This window comes from Podarcis bocagei, assembly GCF_964188305.1.
Source record: "Podarcis bocagei genome assembly, chromosome: 2".
Taxonomy (NCBI): domain Eukaryota; kingdom Metazoa; phylum Chordata; class Lepidosauria; order Squamata; family Lacertidae; genus Podarcis; species Podarcis bocagei.
In genome coordinates, this window is record NC_138126.1 from 29,327,543 (window position 1) to 29,346,537 (window position 18,995).

Below are 18,995 nucleotides of genomic sequence, written 5' to 3' on the forward strand. Positions count from 1 at the left end.
CACGTTTTCACGCACAAGCAGCTAATCAAACCCTCACAGCAGTCCGACAGTCTTTGTACGCTGCCTGTGCAAGAGAAGGCATCATGAGCGAACCAACCGGAACCGGAGGAGCAGGGGCTGGAGCTGGTCCAAGCTTGGAAGATAGATACCGAGCGTTGGAGGTTCAACTGGCCCTGCAGACGGCGAGGCTGGAGGAGAGAAGGGCTCAGGATGCAGACAAGAAGGGGAGAGCCACTCAATTCCCCAGAAAGGTACCAGGATTGGTGCAGAAATTTGGGGGGGACCCCAAGGACTACCATGCTTTTAGGACAGAGATGCAATATGCCCTTAATGTGCAGTTCGATGAGTTCCCTGATGAGGAATCGCGAGTTGCTTTTGTAATTGGGCATCTTGAGAAAGGGGCTAGAGACTGGGTTCGACCCCTAATGGCAACGCACAATGACATACTAAAGGACACAATGAAGTTCTTTCGTGCAATGGATATCATGTTTTCCAGCGATATTGAGGAAGGGGTGGTGCGCAGACAGCTAATGGCTTGTAAGCAGGGGAGTCGATCTGTCCGTGAATATTGGACTGAGTTTACCATGCTGATTCACAGACTGAGTTGGGATTTATCGGCGGCACCCGTTCAAATGCTATTTGAAGAAGGTCTTTCTTCGGGGGTGAAAGACGAGCTGGCACGGAGCCCCAGGGCGGAGTCTATGGATCAGCTGACCAAATCTGCGCTGACCATAGGAGCGCGGCAGGAGGCAAGAGCCTTGGAGAGGCGGGAAGGGAGAGGGGAACGTTGGAAGGAGTTCCGCATTCCAGACATTCCTGAGCCAGCTTTCCCGCCGGCAGAGCCGATGGAAATCGGAACAGCGCGCGCGCGCGCATTTTCAAAAACCAGCGAGGGAGCTAAGAAGGAGGGAAAGGGCCCCCGGAAATGCTATCTCTGCCAACAGCCAGGCCACTTTGCCAGAGTCTGCCCCCAGAGGAAGGAATGGCAAGGGATGGTGGGAGCTGTTGAGGGGGGAGAAGAAGGGGGAGAGGAGCAGGTAAAAGCCAACGCCTGGTTGCCACAATTGGGGCACTGCAGCCAGGCCAAAGAGCAGTGAAAGTGCCCGTGCCAGAAGCTCCTCGACCTGCTCTAGTGATTGAAGTGTCGCTAGAGCTGCAGAATGGGCACCCCCTAAAAATAAAGGCGCTATTGGACTCAGGCAGCTCCTGCAATTTTATGAGCAAGGAGTTTGCTGCTGAACACCAGATACAGACCATCCCTTTAAGCAACCCCCTGCAGGTGACCACGATTGATGGCAGGGAGTTGTTGGGAGGAGGAGTCCGCTTGCAGACTGTCCCAATGATAATGAGGGTGGCAAGGCACACAGAACTGATAGCGTTTAATGTGGCCACCCTGGGAGGCGCTCCCATTATTTTGGGAATGAGCTGGCTAGCTCTACATGATCCGCTGGTTGGCTGGCATCAAAGAGTGGTGTCCTTTGGTTCAGCACATTGCCTAGAACACTGCAAAGGGGAGAAGGGTTCAGTAGGGGCCCAAGCCACCCTAGCAGGGACTGAAGTAATGGGGAAGGTGAAGGTACCACCACAGTATGCAGATCTCAGCGACGTGTTCAGTGAGAAGGAAGCTGACCAACTACCACCTCATAGACCCTTTGATTGTCAGATCAATTTACTCCCTGGAGCACAGCTTCCCGTGGGCAAGTTGTATGCCATGTCAGACAGGGAAATGCAGGAGTTGCGAGGGTTCATTGACAAGAACCTGAAGAGAGGCTTCATCAGAGAGTCCAAAGCAGCAGGGGGGAGCCCAGTGTTCTTTGTGGACAAAAAAAATGCGGACAAGCCGAGACTTGTATGTGATTTTAGGCGGCTGAATGCAGTGACTGAACCGGTGGCGTTCCCTATGCCCAGAATTGATGATATTTTGACCATGGTGAGGAAGGGAAAGATTTTCACAAAGCTGGATCTAAGGGGGGCGTACAACCTGATACGCATAAGGAAAGGGGATGAATGGAAAACCACCATGTTTACCCCTTTGGGGGCGTTTGAATACCTCGTTATGCCATTTGGATTACAAGCAGGCTCCGCGTGTTTTCAATCTTTTATGAACCACGTGCTGGGCCCTTTGCTCTACAAGAATTGCGTTGCCTTTCTAGATGATGTGTTGGTGTATTCTGAGAATGAGGAGCAACATGTGAGAGACGTCAGAGAAGTGTTGAGCAGACTGCAAGCCAACAGGCTGTGGGTCAAACTGGAGAAGTGTCGGTTCCATACCAAGGAGGTGGAATTCCTGGGGTACCGCCTGTCAGACAAGGGATTGGCCATGGATCCCGGCAAGGTACAGGCAGTGCTGGAATGGAAAACACCCAAAACCAAGAAGGATGTGCAGAGGTTCCTAGGGTTTGGAAACTTTTATCGTAAGTTCATCCGCAACTTCGCCCATCTGACGGCGCCCATCACTGACTGTCTCAGCAGTAAGAAGAAGTTTGTATGGACGGCGGAGGCGGAGCGAGCGTTTGAGGAACTGAAAAGGGCCTTCGCCTCTGAAGAACAACTTCTGCATGTGGATTTACGAAAGAAGCTAAGGGTGGAAACAGACGCATCTGACAGAGCCATAGGGGCGGTGCTTCTTCTGCAGCCGGGGAAGGAGGAGTCGGAGTGGCGTCCGTGTGCCTTCTTCTCGCGGAAGCTGAACAAATCCGAGAGGAACTACACGGTGTACGACCGAGAACTGCTTGCTATTCATGAGGCGTTCCGGAGATGGAGGCATCTGCTAGTTGGTGCACAACATAAAGTGCAAGTGTGCACGGACCATAAAAATCTAGAGTACTGGAGAACGGCGCGAGTGCTCAACCAAAGGCAGTTGAGATGGGCCCAAGAGTTCTCCAAATTTAACTTTGAGATTTGTTATGTGCCAGGCCCAGAGAATGTTAGGGCGGACGCTCTCTCACGCAAACCTGAATATTTGGAGGGGGAGGGAGCACCCGAAGAAACCCATATCATTCCAGAGGACCGCTGGGTGTGTGGGGGGACTTTGGTGGGGCAAAGGGAATTGGTAGAGGGTACGGTGCAGGATGCATACGCCCAGGGGAAACTCAGGGATCTCAGAGGGGAGGAAGACAAACCCGGTGGTTTTGAGGAGAGAAATGGGGCATTGTATTATAAGGGAGCGTTATATATACCTGAAGGGGAATTGAGGGAGAAAGTACTCAAGCAGCTGCACGATAGCCCCACAGCAGGGCACTTTGGGCAACACAAAACCATGTGGCTGGTTACCAGGGAATTTTGGTGGCCCAAGGTCAGGGAAGATGTGCGGGAGTATGTGAGAGGGTGTGAACAATGCCAAAGAGCCAAGGGGGAGAGGCAGGCGCCGGCTGGTTTATTAGAACCACTGCCCACACCTGAGAGACCGTGGGAAGCAGTGGCAATAGATTTCATGACTGATCTGCCAAGGTCTAGAGGGAAAACAGCCATCATGGTTGTAGTAGACCTGTTAACTAAAATGGCCCACTTCATAGCCTGCTCACATGCGGTTACAGCAGAAGAAACCGCCAAATTGTTTGTAGAGAATGTGTTTAGGTTGCATGGCGCCCCCTTGAGGGTGGTTTCAGACCGAGGGAAACAATTTACTTCCAGGTTCTGGAGGAAGCTCATGAGCTTACTGCATGTAGAGGTTAATTTCTCGACGGCCCGTCATCCTGAAACCAACGGGCAGGCGGAAAGAGCAAATGGGGTTCTCCAACAATATTTGAGGTGTTATGTTAATGACAGAGAGAATGATTGGGTGGAGAAGCTGGCGTTGGCAGAATTTGCCTACAACAATGCAGAGAACGTGTCCACGGGGATGAGCCCCTTTTTGGCTAATCACGGGTGCCATCCCAGAGCCTTCCCAGGGGGGGAGGGGGAGAACTGGAGCGTTCCAGCTGCAGAACAGTTCGTGGAAGAAATGGAAGCGATCCATCGCCAGCTCCAACTCAACTTAAACAGGGCTAAGGAGGAATATAAGAGGCAAGCAGACAAAAACAGAAGGGAAGGTGAAAGCATCAGGGTGGGGGACCAGGTGTGGCTGTCTACCCAAGGGTTGCCATTCAAAGGAGGTTGTAAGAAATTAAGACCCAAAAGGCTGGGTCCGTTTGAAGTCATACAGCAGGTCAATCCAGTGGCTTTCAGGCTCCGGTTACCGAACCACATGAAGCTGCACCCAGTTTTTCACAGGTCGTTGCTGTCACCGTATAGAGGAGACAGTGAGGGGAGGGTCACTAGGGGACCAGCAATGGAGGAGAAGGAACACAGCTACCATGTAGCGGAGATCCTCGATTCCAGGTGGAAGGGAGATCAAGTAGAGTATTTGGTAATGTGGGAAGGGGAACCGGAGTCGGAAAACACCTGGGTTAGGGCAGAGGATGTCAATGACGAGGTTTTAATAGAGACTTTTCATCAGAGGTTCCCACGTAAACCTCAGCCTGTAGCGAGGTTCCGAAGGGAATACTTTGCCACCACCGACGAGGAAGAGGAGTTGGAGGGGTTCCCAGATTCTGAAGAGGAGGAGGATTCAGCTGGCCAGGACGACGATCGATGGAGAGAATTGTTCGAGACGTCAGAAGATGAGGAAGATTCGTTTCGGGGTTTTAGCCCTTCACCTCCCAGGGGGGAGGAATTGGGAGGGGGTGAGGGGGGCCCTGGAGGGGAAGTGGATGTCAGGGAACTGCCATCAGAGCATCAGGTGGTGGAGGGACTCAGGCAGGATGAAAGAGACTCAACTGCTGAAGCAGGGACCAGCAGGGGGAGGAGTGATTCTCTGAGGGAATGTGAGCAGGAGGGAGGGCTCAGGGACGCTTCCAGCGAAAACAGTGGGGAGGTATCTGAGTCTCACATAGGGAGACCCATACCTCGCAGGAAACTGTCACGCCGTGAGTCCAGGAGACGCGTTTCCGTTAAGGAACTTCTTTGCTGGAAACGCTTCCGCAGGCAGCCACTGTCGGACTCTACTAGTGACTAGAGCAGACATGTCTGAGGAGCTCCGTCACACACGGAGGTTTGTGGGGGCGCACAAACTCTGAGGGAGCACGTTTTCACGCACAAGCAGCTAATCAAACCCTCACACTGACAAATTGGCTGGAGGCCTTCATTTGCCAGTTCTGCTCAGATATTTCATGACTTTTCCAATTATGAGCCATGGTGCCTTGTCAATCCCGATGCTTTAATAAGCGAGCCAGAGTAAACTGGCTACGAGTTGAAAGCGCCCCTCATCCTCTAAGCGGGTAGAATTCTGACCTCACAGGAATCCAGTGTCATGCTCAGCCTCTTTTAATAGTTATTAAAAATTAAATGAACTAGCCTACATGATTTTTTTTAAATTAAAAAAACAGAAGCTTACATCAGAGTCTTTATCACTAGACATGGCTCTCAGTATAAGTGGGAAACATGCACTTCTCTCTCTCTCTCTCTTTTTGCAGTAGAAACTGGTCTTCAGAATACATGTCATGCACACGGGTGCCTTTGCAAAGATAAAGAATTGCACCTGTGCATGGCTGTGCCTGCCAATGACTTCCCCTGCATCCTACCTGCTAACACCAGGAATAAGAATCTGCTGGGACAAAGTTCACTGCTGAGTCATCACTGACCCAGCTTCCCGTAAGAACAGCAGATAGGCTGCAGGCAACCAGACTGACGTATCAGCTTTTGAGAGTGTCTGCCTGCCTCCATCAATTCCCTGCTTCCCTGAGCTTCCTACTAGGTGTCTTGGTCTTGCTTTTGTGCCCTGAGATGGTAGCATCCTGTCCTATATTGCCTCAACTCTAGACCTGACTCAATTTGGGCCAGGGTTGTGGTCCATGGTCTTTTGTAGTAGACAAACTAGGGAGCATGTGGCAAAACTTTCTGCAATGCACCGCATCAGCCTGTAACTGGGAAGAACAGGATGACTGCCGGCTGCCCCATATTAAAAAATTTCTCCCTGTACATTGAAAACTTCTCATTTTCCCAGACACCATCATTTTTCTGTTTAAGTAGGAGTGCTCTTCCCTCCACTGAGAGTACTGATAAATGCTGCCCCCACCTTCAGTACTGAGCAATGCATTCCAGGGACAGCCTTTCTCTAGTCAGGTGCTGTTGGCCTAAACCAGACCTGCTTCTATCATGCTCACTGCGCTGCCCTCCCCACCAGCTTGGCTGCATAATGTCGAATCCTGGAATCACTTCCCAGAAGCTTACTGCTCACCCCGGGGCAGTGGTGTCCTTCCAACATGTGTTGGACCCATTCTATGTCAATATCTAGCCTGATGTGATGATTACCATGAGGTGACAATTTCACGATGGGATGGGGTTAACAGTTTTAAGAATACTGCCTGTGTACACTCCATGGGGTAATGGTGGTATGGAATTTATTAGAGGTTTAACAACTTGCCAAGCAATCTTCTACCTAGCTCCCAAGCTTTAGAAGCCTCCGCATCAAGCTCCCACGCTAATGTGTGAACGTACCCAGCCCTCATTATGCTGGTGGCTGGGTTAGGCTCATGTGGAGGTGCAGTTAGGGGAACCAATGCCTCCACATGGGGGTTGCACACAACCACTGATCATGGGCACCACGTTTTCGAGCTGCTGCAATCATGCGCATCCCAGCGGCCATGTACATACAGCATCCATGCAGAAGCTATTGTTCCCACAGAGGCAGGGACGGAAGAAGGAGATGTGCGGTGGGGGCGGTCCACCCCGGGTGTTGACAAAATGCCAGGTGGCATTCACCACGGGGCCTGCAGCGCGCCCAAGCCACATGTCTTTCCCGGGAGAGATGTGGTGGTTTATGTGCGCAGGCTCCGCACTGCCCCAAACAGTCTGCCCGCCGCCTCCCCCTCAGCTGCAAGGCAGACTGAGTGAGAGGAGGTAGGCAAGAGGCCCTGCGGAGCGTCCTGCCCCGGCTGGCCCCGCCCTGTGGGTGGCTGGCCATGCCCCTGGGCGCAGGGCACGCGCGCCGCCCCAGGCTCCCGATTGGCTTGCACCTCTGTGTAAAGTTTGTCATGTGAAGTCAGTTCTGTGAAAGCCACTGCTGTGAAAAGAGGTGCTGGTGAAGTTTGCAGTCATGTTGCAAAGCCAGAATGAGCAAGAGCTACGTAGAGGTGGGTGAACTGAGCTCCTTTACAGCCACTTCATTCCTCTCTTTGTGTGAGCAACCGGACGAGCACTTAAACATAGCCTTCTGTTAGGTGCAAACCTAAGCATGCCTTCATATTCTGGCCTGTCAGGAGGCCAACGACCATGGTTTCTGGGTTTGCATACGAAGGGGTATGGTAAAGAGCTGTGCCCTGGCTTGTTCAGCTACTCCTGTGAAGGGGAGCAAAGCAGTTGCAAAGTTCTCTACGTGGGTTCCTCAGACAGAATACAATCTGCTGGAGATCCAGATACAGAAATGGACGATGGCACAGGCCTTACAGAGCAATTTGAATTTATACGTTCAAATAGTGTTCACTGATCATTAGCTACAGGTTAAGACTGAAGAACGGAAGATGTTCAAAATTGCCCTCTTAGATCTGGATACATAAAAATAAAACATGGCTCAAGTTGGAGATGGGTTTGGAAAGCGACTATGCTGCAGATTAGGCACCCAGACACAACTTTAAATGTTATGCTTTCTAATTGCATTGTAGCTCTTTGGAATACCTAGAATCTATGTTGGAGGATAAAATATTAATTAACATCCTACGTTGGCAATGCTGTTTTTCCCCCCTTCATCAAAATGATAAAATAAATGCACCAGCAAGCTGTTTTAGGGTTTTTGATTGGCTTCCATTTTTAGCAAGTGTTGATTTGGCTGGGGCAGAAATATAGACTTGCACTAAAACATTTCTCTTTCTAGGAAAAGCAAAGCATGATAACTAAACCTACTGTCCTTTGTTACCTTCCCTCCTGCTCCACTTTAAATTACATATGGGTCTAATGGTTTCAATGCAATCCCTGCCAGCTATATTGAAATATAAATATTCTTTACAGTTTGAAAAAAGATTTTAACCAATTATCAGGATTAGGTGGGTTTTATGCCATTCCTTGAATATTACAGATGGTTGTTAGAGATCTTAAATGAATCACTGGTTAGCAATAAACTATTTTGGTTGTTCTAAAACCCTGATCTTCTTGTCAACAACACCAATGACAATGTAAACTTCCACAGCAATGTACTTTTGGAAGTCTTTATGTTAAAGGATTTGGCACATTTAGGATTCTTTGGCTTGGACCTCCGCTCATGGGAGGCGAAGGCCATGTTAATGGATTCCCCTTTCCCTGTGAAACTGCTCTGCAGAGTTGGGGGACTCTTCGGGAAAGTGTGGTAGGGAGGATGTAGGGCAGGCATGGCCAAACTTGGCCCTCCAGATGTTTTGGGACTACAATTCCCATCATCCCTGACCACTGGTCCTGTTAGCTAGGGATGATGGGAGTTGTAGTACCAAAGCTTCTGGAGGGCCAAGTTTGGCCATGCCTGATGTAGGGGAAGATGGACTTGCCAAGAATTACCTCTCCCTCTTCTTGCCAACAGGAGCCTGTGTGCTACATTTTTTGCAGAAAGACTCCAATGCATTCAACACGGTGCTGAAGGCCAAGGAAATGTTTTGTTTTGGGGAGGTTTGGGGAGATTCCGTAATAGGAGTTTGGTATCACAAACAATACTAAATTATTTGCAAGTTTTGGATGGAAGCCTTTCATAATAGAATGTTTCTCTGGAGAGGTTTCTTTCTCCTCCCACTACCATGCATTAAAATGTATTTTTTTTTGGGGGGAAGATATTGGTTGTGAATCAGTGGGGGCTTTTCAGCTGCTCCCTTCCTGCTGCAGCCTTGCTGTGCCCCTTAAAAAGTTGTCCCATTGGACAAGGGACCATGTGGACTGGATTTTTGTTATAGGCAGATGGGGCTGCTGTTGAAAGGGAAAGCTCTCCTTCAGATCAGCATGCAATCTCTACGGTAGAGAAGATTCCAGGTTCTATTTATAGCATTGACAGGTAAGACTAGGAAAGACCCCTGCCAGATACCTGCAAATCAGTGTTGACAGTGCTATGGTACATGGAACAGTGGCCTGACTTGATTTAAGGTATGTTCCTATACAAGCACGGCAATTTGCGGGTTAAATCAGCAGACGTTGTAAACCTCTACTGTCATTAATAATGTTTTGTATATATGCCTCACTTCTGAAAAGGCATGTTGCCATCAGGAAAATACAGCTTTGAAAAACCCTGCCTTTCCCCCTCCTGGTGCTATAAGGTTGGCTGTAGAAAGGCTACTTTGGGTGTGTTATCTTCTGACCAAAGTAGACAGAAGCGTCAAGCATCTTTCTCTTTCTATTTATTTTTCTTCTTGTTGCTACATCAAGAGTTTAGACACATTCTGATGGAGCCTTACAAATGGGTGCAAAACTCCATGAATGATTCCTGTTATAAAAGGCTGCAGCGCATTCATTCGTTTGCAAGGGTCTAAAAAACCTGTTTTGTTTATTTCACAGGAAATAAGTAGCTTTGTTTTAGCTCAAAAAGCCAAATGAGCATCTGAGTACATTTTTATTTTAGAACAGATTTGTTTATTTAAATATATATATATATATACACGCAACCACCAGCAACCGCTGAATTGTAAATTAAAAGGTGACTTTGTATTTTATTCATCTGGAAAATGTGTGCTTGTCATATCTGCTTGACGTTACAAGAATGAAGTTATGGTTTGGACAGTAACAAACAATGACACTAGTCAACCTCATCAGTAGACATGAAATAAAGGAATGACAATGATTGATGGCAGCTATTCATTTACAGATATTTCTAGAAGATTCTTTATTGGCATAGTCAGGGAAGCATACATTCTTTCTCTCTCTCTTTCTCTCTCCCCCCCCCCCCCATTCTTAACTCTTCTTTAGCTCTGCACAACAGTGGATAAGAGGGCAAAAGGGACTTCAGGCAACTCCCAGCCTCTTGCACACAAGCAATTGCATGCTTTGAAGAACTACTATGCTCCTTCATAGTCTCATAGGTCTACGCTGAATGGATACACAGAAAGTAACTACTTAGTAACAAAACACTGCAGTAAAGTGTCGAAAGAGAACAAGCACACTTCAGAATTGAGAGAGAGAGAGAGAGAGAGAGAGAGAGAGAGAGAGGGACAGGCAGAGAAAGAGAGAAAACCCTGAGCAGCATATAATTCGGTTCTAAACACTGCCTCACTGCTTATCTTGGCATTTGGCATACCAAATCTAATTACACGAGGTTGCTATCTCCCTTGCTGTTTTAGGGTGTGCCATAATTTTGCCCCTGGTTTGAAGCCAACGTGATTGTTCTTATAGGACTTCTCACTTGAGTAAAGTTTCATACAATACTGATCCCTTCTTTGGCATTATTTCAGTTGCTTTAAAAACAAAACAAAACAAAACTGACCATGCTTTATAGTGTTTGACTCCCTATGGCATAAACAAGCATATTCCTTTAAATTTGTTTCAATGGTTTCTCTCCAGTAATGCATTTGACTGTAAATCACTAAATTATGTTATTGCAATCAGAAAAGTGTTTTATAGGTAATGTTTTAGTGGTGCTCTGAATAAACTAAGTGGTCCATTCAATAAACAGATTTCCGAAAACAAAGGAGCGTGCCAGTCACTGCATTTTGAATTGTTTTGAATGGAGTAATTAGAGGGGATTTTTTTTTTGGCATTGCATTGCTGTTAAAAGGTCCAGACAGTGATTTACAGTATATCTGAAGTTCATGCAAAAAAAATGTGAAAACTGAATTTGTCTTATAATACTGCATTCCTGTAATGTAGCATCTGCAAGTTGACAATACAAGAAAACATAAGCAGTGTTCTCATGAGAGATAAATAGAGACTAAAGCAACTAAAAGCACACACATTGCTGAAAATAAAACAACTAAGAGGATAGCAATGCATTCTAATGCAAGATACATACTGTCAGACCAGAATTCATTCAGTCTTTCTTTTTTTAAAAAAGAAGCAAAATCCAGATTTTCTACCCCCAACTCTGTTCTATAGCAAATCTGATCCTCTTTAGACCTCCCCCACCAACTTAGAAAGAACTCAAAATAAAAATGAAAATAAAAATTGAGTAAAAGAATTTAAATAAAAGAAAACAAAAGTATTTGCTAGAAGTGGTGAAGAAATTCTGCCTGGTATCCAGGGTATGCTCATGGAAAAAAAGAAAGAAAAGGGGAAAAGGAGTATTGCCACCTGCTCCATTTCATTATTGCATTCAGAATACTCCAGGTACATATTTGCCAGCTCTCGTGACCAGTAAAAGCTCCAATTCTCTCTTAAGTAAAGGTGCACTCACCATTTGTATGAGGAACAGCTTTTTGAACATAAATAAAAAATTAGTACAGCATATTGTTTAAAAGTTAACATGGAGGGGAAGGGGAACTTGTTTTTATTAGGATGGATTCAGCTTGTCTTTCTTTTAAAAAAACCTAGGATTAGGGGAAAGGAAACAAAAAGATGATTTAGCAGCTAAAGATCCCTTACATTTTTTCTTTCTTTTAAAAAAGACTGTTGTTTTGCTAAAGCAGAGTTATATATGAGATCGCATGCCAAAGCATTCATTTTAATGGATTTATTTTTTAATTTTATTTTTTAGTGGCGGTGTGGAAGAGGGGGAAAGGTGAGGAGGGGATAAAGGAAGAAACCCTATCACTTCTAAGCTATCCTCTCTCTCTCTTATGTGGTTATACATATGGATATGTTGAAAAACGAAAAAGCAAAAGTCTACCAAAATGATCACCACATAAGATACATGTTTTTGGTTTCTAGACCACTGGAAACTGCTACTCAATAAGCAGTCATACTTGCGCCCGCAGGGAACTATTATTGCTCTTGTTAATTCCCCACCACTTTAACATACAGCACCTTCCCTCATAAGGCTCACTGCCCTACCTTTCTATTCTTGGAAGTGTCCAGGGTTAACACCATTCTGCTGGTGAACTACACCAAGCTAATCATTGGAACCGGGGGGGGGGGGGAACAAAACAAAAAAGAACGGTAGGTTGGCAAAGTGCAGAATGATCTGTTGTCAGGCATCAAAGCAGTCAAAACTAGATGTCAGTTCCATGAAACAAAAGAAAGGTAATAGTTACAGTCTCATTGTGATGTTAATTCATATTTACAACCTTGGGATGAAGAAGAAGAAGAAAAAGGAAAAGAAAATGTCAATGGTTGGCTTTTACTAAGAGGATCAGTTGATGCCAATATGAAAGCCAGGGAGAGAAGGCAATTATGCAAACACCACATGCATCCTAATTTCAGTATGGAAAACTTACATTTCAAACCTAAATTCAGGAAAATAATATGGAAAATTTATACTACAAAATCTAAACATGAGAAAGATTTAAGAGGAGGGGTGGGGTGGGAAAGCACATTGCATATGTCAGATAATCGACTCTGATTATCTGATCTGTGCTAACTACAGGGAAGCACTTACCCTTAAGTCCAGCTAGAAGTTAGCAGGGTAAGAAGGAACAAACCAGAATAACATAAAGGCTAGCAACAAGGCTCAGGAAAGCAGACAGGAGTTCTAACCTAGCAGCTAGAGTACTTGGGTTCAAGCAAAGAATGAAACAAAAAATAATAATAAGAGTAATAAGAAAATCAAAGACAAATAAAGAAACTTTAAAACAACACGAATATACAACAACACTTAACAGCTGTTTTTTTTAAAATGAAGCTCAAAAACCTAGCCATATAAATATATATACAAAATATATAAAGGGTGAAACAAAGGATCACACGAATTCTCAAAAAGAACAGCCAAATCTTTTGCACGTGATGCGACCAACATCGTAAAATAGAACAGATACCACAAATCAAACAAAACGAAATAACGGAAAGGAAAGGAAAAGCACAGGTGATATGTGAAACAATTACTCAACAATCTTTCATGTTTAAAAGAAGGTTTAAAAATGAAAGTGTGTGTGTCTGTGTGTGCATTTTGGCTAGCGTGCCAGTAATAAAACAGAACAGATAAAAATTGATATCCCCAGACAAGTGGCCGTTTCATGAAACTTTATATATTGCCAAAGGGTGTTGTGCATCATTTTAGGAGTAATGAACAAAGGCTTTGGGTAGATTTTTGTTTTCCTTTTACTGAAAGCATATATAGCATGAACCTTCTAGCTTATTAACACTGAAATCCTATGCATACTTTCCTGGGAGTAAGCTCCAATGAAAACAGTGGCTCTTACTTCCGAATAAACATGCATAGGATTAAAGTGCTGGTTTTTATTGATTTATTGGTAGAAACAAAAAGCAATAACAAAAGTACCAGTCTCTCACAAAAAAATGGGATTGTTGGACTTTATAAAACTGATGAATAGCAGGATCTATTGTTTTCTGCATTTAAAATGCCCGCAAAAATACACTCCACTTTAAAATTTTATATACTTAAATAAAAGCTATCTGTTTCATTCAAAGTTGGAAGCCAGCTATCATACGGGAAGTTGAGCGTTGCATAAAGTTTACATTTGCTAAGACAAATTAGGTGGGAACCAAATGAATTCAGTATTATTCCCAAGTTTCCCAACTGTAAAATGTGTTGTTCTCGAGTTTCTGTTTTACAGACAGCTTCATCGTAAGAACGGAGTGTTGTTGTTTTTTCCTGGTCAGTAACACAATGCAGCTCTGCCATCTTTAGGCAATTTATGTCATCTATGAAAGCATTAACAAAAATTTTACACTAATGAAAAGTGCCTCTAATGTGTACTTTCTTTCAAGCCTTTCATGTAGCCAAGAACTATATGCTACTGTGAACAAGGAAAAGTAAACAAAAAGGATATGCAAGCTAAATGCACAAGAATAAAAGCGTTTCTCTCACAATAGTACTTACCTTTCTGTGGTTGAAGAAAAATAGAGAAATGAAACCCTTTAAAATGCAATACTTGATTTACATGGGAACTGAACGATTTGTTCTGTTTTCCCTGTGTGATACCTGGCAGTCATCATCATGTGTGCATAAAAAGGACTCACTTCTGATGCTTATATCTCTACCTGCGTATATTTTTTTATTGCCCACTGATGCATTTTAACAAGGAGCTCGGTGTTCTGATGCAAGAAAAAAAAAGTGATGCAAATATGCAGGCATTAATAAAGCATGACCTTTCACAGCCTGAGCTCACTGGTGTTTTGGTGAGCAGTGGGGGGGGGGGGAGAGAAGCAGCTGTGATGCATGGGTTCGGGCTAAAGGCCTGTGCACATATTATGCATTTGCAAGATGCACTCACCCCAATATTTTTGTTTAGTTCATCCCCTCCCTTGATTTATGTAAACCACTTAGAGGTCTCTGTCAATTAAGTGGTATATAAACCCAAGGGTAACTGCGTTTCAGCTCATACAGGACTGTATGAACATGGTGATTTATTATTATTATTTACGAGATTATGGATTACCTTTAGCAACCTCTAGTGGTAGTTTTTCAGCTATCTGGAGCTACCTATAGCCGTACATGTTACCTACCAGTCATTTTCTTTCGACCAGGACTTAAATGGTCTGCAGTTTTCTACCCTCAGAATACTCTGCTGTGGTTGTCTTTGTTGGCACTTTGTGAAGAAACAGAATTATCAGAAGAAATAGGAATGCCTTCAGCCACTGCATCCATTTGCTAAGACGGAGCATGTGATGTTTTCTTTAGGGACAGGTTTCTGGAAAGGAGACTCATTTTCGTTGCCCTATTTGCTACTCCAGCAGAGGAGAAATGCAGGGAAAAGCCAATTCTACTTCCACTTTTCCCCCCAGATTTTAAAGCACATTTAGCACACACAGCTTCCCCTGTGAAATCCGGAGTACTATAGTTTATCCCTCATGGAGCTACAGTTCACAGCACCCTTAAGAAACTGCAATTCTCAGGATTCTACAGGGGAAGCTGTGTACTTTAAATGTATGATGTGGATGTGAAGCAAAGCCTGCAAATGAGAAGGAATGTCTCCAGGGAAGAGATATTCCACAAAGGAACACATGATTGCTCTTAACAGCTGGTCAGTTTTATAAACAGCTATGCTAGGAATAGGGATGCGGATGGCGCTGTGGGTTAAACCACAGAGCCTAGGACTTGCCGATCAGAAGGTTGGCGGTTCGAATCCCCGCGACGGGGTGAGCTCCCATTGCTCGGTCCCTGCTCCTGCCAACCTAGCAGTTGGAAAGCACGTCAAAGTGCAAGTAGATAAATAGGTACCGCTCCGGTGGGAAGGTAAATGGCGTTTCCGTGCGCTGCTCTGGTTCGCCAGAAGTGGCTTAGTCATGCTGGCCACATGACCCGGAAGCTGTATGCCAGCTCCCTCGGCCAATAAAGCGAGATGAACGTTGAACCCCAGAGTCGGGCATGACTGGACCTAATGGTCAAGGGTCCCTTTACCTTTTTATGCTAGGAATATAACTCTGGCAGAATCTGGGTATCTAGATCACTAGATCTTTTAATATAAGGAGCTCAGCAGTTAAGCCACTCAGAGGAAACGCATAAGGTGTGCACAAGTGTCCTGACATGTTCTGTCTTTTCCTCTCTCTCTTTGCCTCAAAGTCTTGGTCAACATGGTGTTAGATATACAAGGCTGAAAGTGGGGGATGGATCAGGGAAGGGGCCACATTCTGCGATATGCTTGGCCCATCCCAAAGCAGGGTAGCAGTCTGGTGCAGGATAGCCGTAGCTAAGTCTGGAATTTCCATCGTCTCATTTTGAATGTGGTACGTTCTCAGAATTATGAGTCAAAAAGAGGAGAGGGGGACCATTTGGAAATCATTATGGTGGCTCCCGGTGCTGACCAGGGAGATTCCACGGGCTTGAGATTTGTATGTCCCACACTTCTTGACTTTGCCAGCTAGGGATTGCGGGGAAAGGAGACCATTCTTTAAGAACTGAAGAGTGAAACAGGAAATTCAGAACCCTGAAAGGGGCCAGGTAGGTAAAGACAGAGCACATGGAATGCTTGGAATGGGAATGACACAGCTTTGGGGAGGAGTATTAGATTATGTAAAGGAGAAGTATTCTTATGACTCGCTCTTGGATCAGCCAGCCATTCACTGAGCTAGGAAAGGCCATCAGACTGCTCTGTGGGGTCCTTGTGCAAGCAATTCAGAAAAGTATGCTGTTTACTTACCTGACCTGTGTCACAAACATGTCATGTCATTGGAATCATGGAAACGGGCTGCTCCTAATGTGTGCAGTGTGTGTGTGTGTGTGTGTGTGTGTGTGTGTGTGTGTGTGTATGCACATACACCTAAAGGTGATGGGAGCGAGGATGCACATGCCATTATAAGGCCCAATGCTATAGCATTTCAATCCACCAATCAGTCAAACTGCCACTTAAGTCAATGAAAGTTTTCCTTTTGTAACAGGCAACAGAAAGGAAACCATGAAAGGAACAACCTTCAACCAGTCTGCATCATGCCATGTTTTCATTTGTACTGAAATGAAAACCAAGCTTTTGCTGGGCAATAATAACGTCAGAGTAAGAGTCCAAGCTATGCAAGCATGTGATAAAACGATATCGGCATATCTAAATATTTCTCAAAACTTTAAAAACCCTCACTGATATACTCTGTAGGGGGAAAAGGAACTAAAACATGATCAGTAGTGAGGTGTCTAAGAGTAAAGGCAAGCGCTTTTGATGTATTTCAAATTTACCATAGCCTTCAACACATGAGAGGGCAAGGAAGGCTGATGTACAAACCCATGCTGAATCTTTGATTTTGGGCTGCTTAGAAACTTTTGATTTTCAGGAGTCTTAGTGAGAAAGCTGAAGAGTGTGTCAGCTCACTATGGGTTTACTGTTCATGCAATTGGTTGACTCCACCATGTGGAAGTGATCACAACCCTCTGGAAATGTTGTGGAGAATGGGAGAATCATGAGCTCCACCTCCTTGGCATACCATACATCTGCAAAGGAGGTTAAGCGCACAATAGGCCCCAATGCACATAGAAACAAATGGCTCAATCTGTACATTGCAACGTACGGATTATATAGGTTCCACTCTATGCCCATGGGTCTATTTATTTAAGTCCCTATGCAGACAGTATAATCTACACATGGTGTGATTATAATTCTTCTTCCACACATTGACTGCAATAGCTGCATAGGGCTCACGTGAGTAAGCTCCCCAAACCAAATTTCTAAGCTGAAACTGGTGAATGTCCTACACCAAAGATTGTGCTGGAAATTTATTTAGCTCCTTCTCCATGGGACAACTTAACAATCTTAGCACCACAATTAGTACCATTATTCTAAACCTCTTCCCAAAATCATGTCTCTGAGCTAGTTAAAAGTGTTACTTGATTTTAAATTCTCCCGTTTTTCTGTTTGACGCTCTGGGTTTCTTTGAGAGGAAGGGTGGATACATAATTAATAATATAAATAAATAAATAAATATCTCTCAAATTGCATGGTTAAGTTGGCAATCTTATACACACTTACCAGGAAGCAAACCACATTTAATCCAATGGATCATATTTCTGAGTAGACACGCATAAGATTGCACTGCTAATGAATCTATTTCTTTTAAAAGGTGACATTTGTGAATGGAAATAAGTTACGTGTTTGTGGAGTTTAAAATTCTTAAAATAAACAGTTCAAAAACAGTAAATTGATTATTACAATGAAAAATTCACAAACTAGTGGCTGAAAACCACGAGTGCACCACAGATTTATTTGGTCTTGGGTTAAGAGGTTCTTGTTTCCTGTAACTAATGAATACAATCCTGATTATCTGTGCAGTTTGCTAGGCTGGGTTCCTGGCTGTTTAAATTTGGATAACAGATAAAGCAAAAAAATGTGCTTGTGATCTACAGCTGATTTGGAGGATACAGAAGGTGTTAGGTGACTGGATTTACACATTTATAATACATCTGCTTTTTCTAAAACAACACCGGCAGAAGACAGCCTATTCTGTCCTATATCAAAACACCAATCTTGAAAAGATGGCTGATTCCTGGCACTGTATCAACCTGGTAGCCTCCAGCTACAGCTGGACTACAGCACTCATCATTCCTGACCATTGATCATGCTGTCTGGGTCCGATGGAAGCTGTAGTCCAAGCATCTAGATGGTACCAATCTGAGGAAGGCTGGCATAAACAGCTGGTTTTGTTATGGGACGGAATATGACTGTCCTTATGGTTTGTCCCATAAAAATGGAAAGCACAGAGAAGAACTGAAAATGGACAGCCCTGAGTGGATGTTTATGCAATTGTTGTAAGGAACAAGTGTGGAATACCCTATAGCCTTCTGAGACATCTCCTCTGAGAACCTTTCCATCAAGTATTGCATTTTAGACTTTACTCTGGATGTTTCCCAATAGGATTCTTTTCTCAGTCCACTGCGCACAGCATCCAGAACCCTCAGATGTGAAGATAAACCAATGAAAAATGTATTTTGAAAAAGTTGGAGCCCACCCCTGCTCCCCCATTCATGAACAAGCAACCTTTTGAGCAACCCCCCCCAACTTCTTCTCTCTCTCTTTGCTTTAATTAGAGCTTGTTTTACTTACAAAATTGAGAGATTGGGGCATCTAGCTGGGGCACGTTTCCTCCTTTAGCATTAAGCTTTTGAACTTGAGTGGGGGGCACAGGCTTGTGGGACTGGCCAGTGGCTCGGTACATGGCTTGGACCCACAGGATTCGGTCCTGCTCATCGTCGCTTGCAAAAATCACGGTGTCGCCTTCTTTCACCGCGTTAAAAAATGCTCTGCCGCCCTCCAAACCTGAAGAAGACCAGAAACCAGCAATTAGAATGGCAGCAATTGGAGACGTGATTTGGGATTCAGTGGCTGGGATCCTAAATGCAAGGTTTGCCCAATGAGGCTTTCTCCCTTCCTGCCTGTAGTCTCCCATGCCTCCAGGAAAGCTGCTCCTGAAGGCCAGGAGATTCTCCAGAAAGAAATGTGATGTGGTACAGAATGCTGCAAGATGCAGGGGGAATCTGAAGCCCCTGCTTTGTATGAGCGTTCAGGCAAAAGACTTTTAGCATCCAATCCAGCAAGCAGAAG

General features: G+C 44.8%; 1 protein-coding gene across 8 annotated transcripts in view; it reads right to left on the reverse strand.

The window, feature by feature from the left end:
- Positions 1–18,995, reverse strand: part of CADPS (calcium dependent secretion activator) — a 357,825-nt gene that overhangs the window by 146,114 nt on the left and 192,716 nt on the right. For all 8 annotated transcript variants that reach the window (XM_081183972.1, XM_081183969.1, XM_081183968.1 and 5 more), the window contains exon 11: positions 18,498–18,710. In XM_081183972.1, the coding sequence (XP_081040098.1) occupies positions 18,498–18,710 (213 nt within the window). The remainder of the gene's footprint in view (positions 1–18,497; positions 18,711–18,995) is intronic.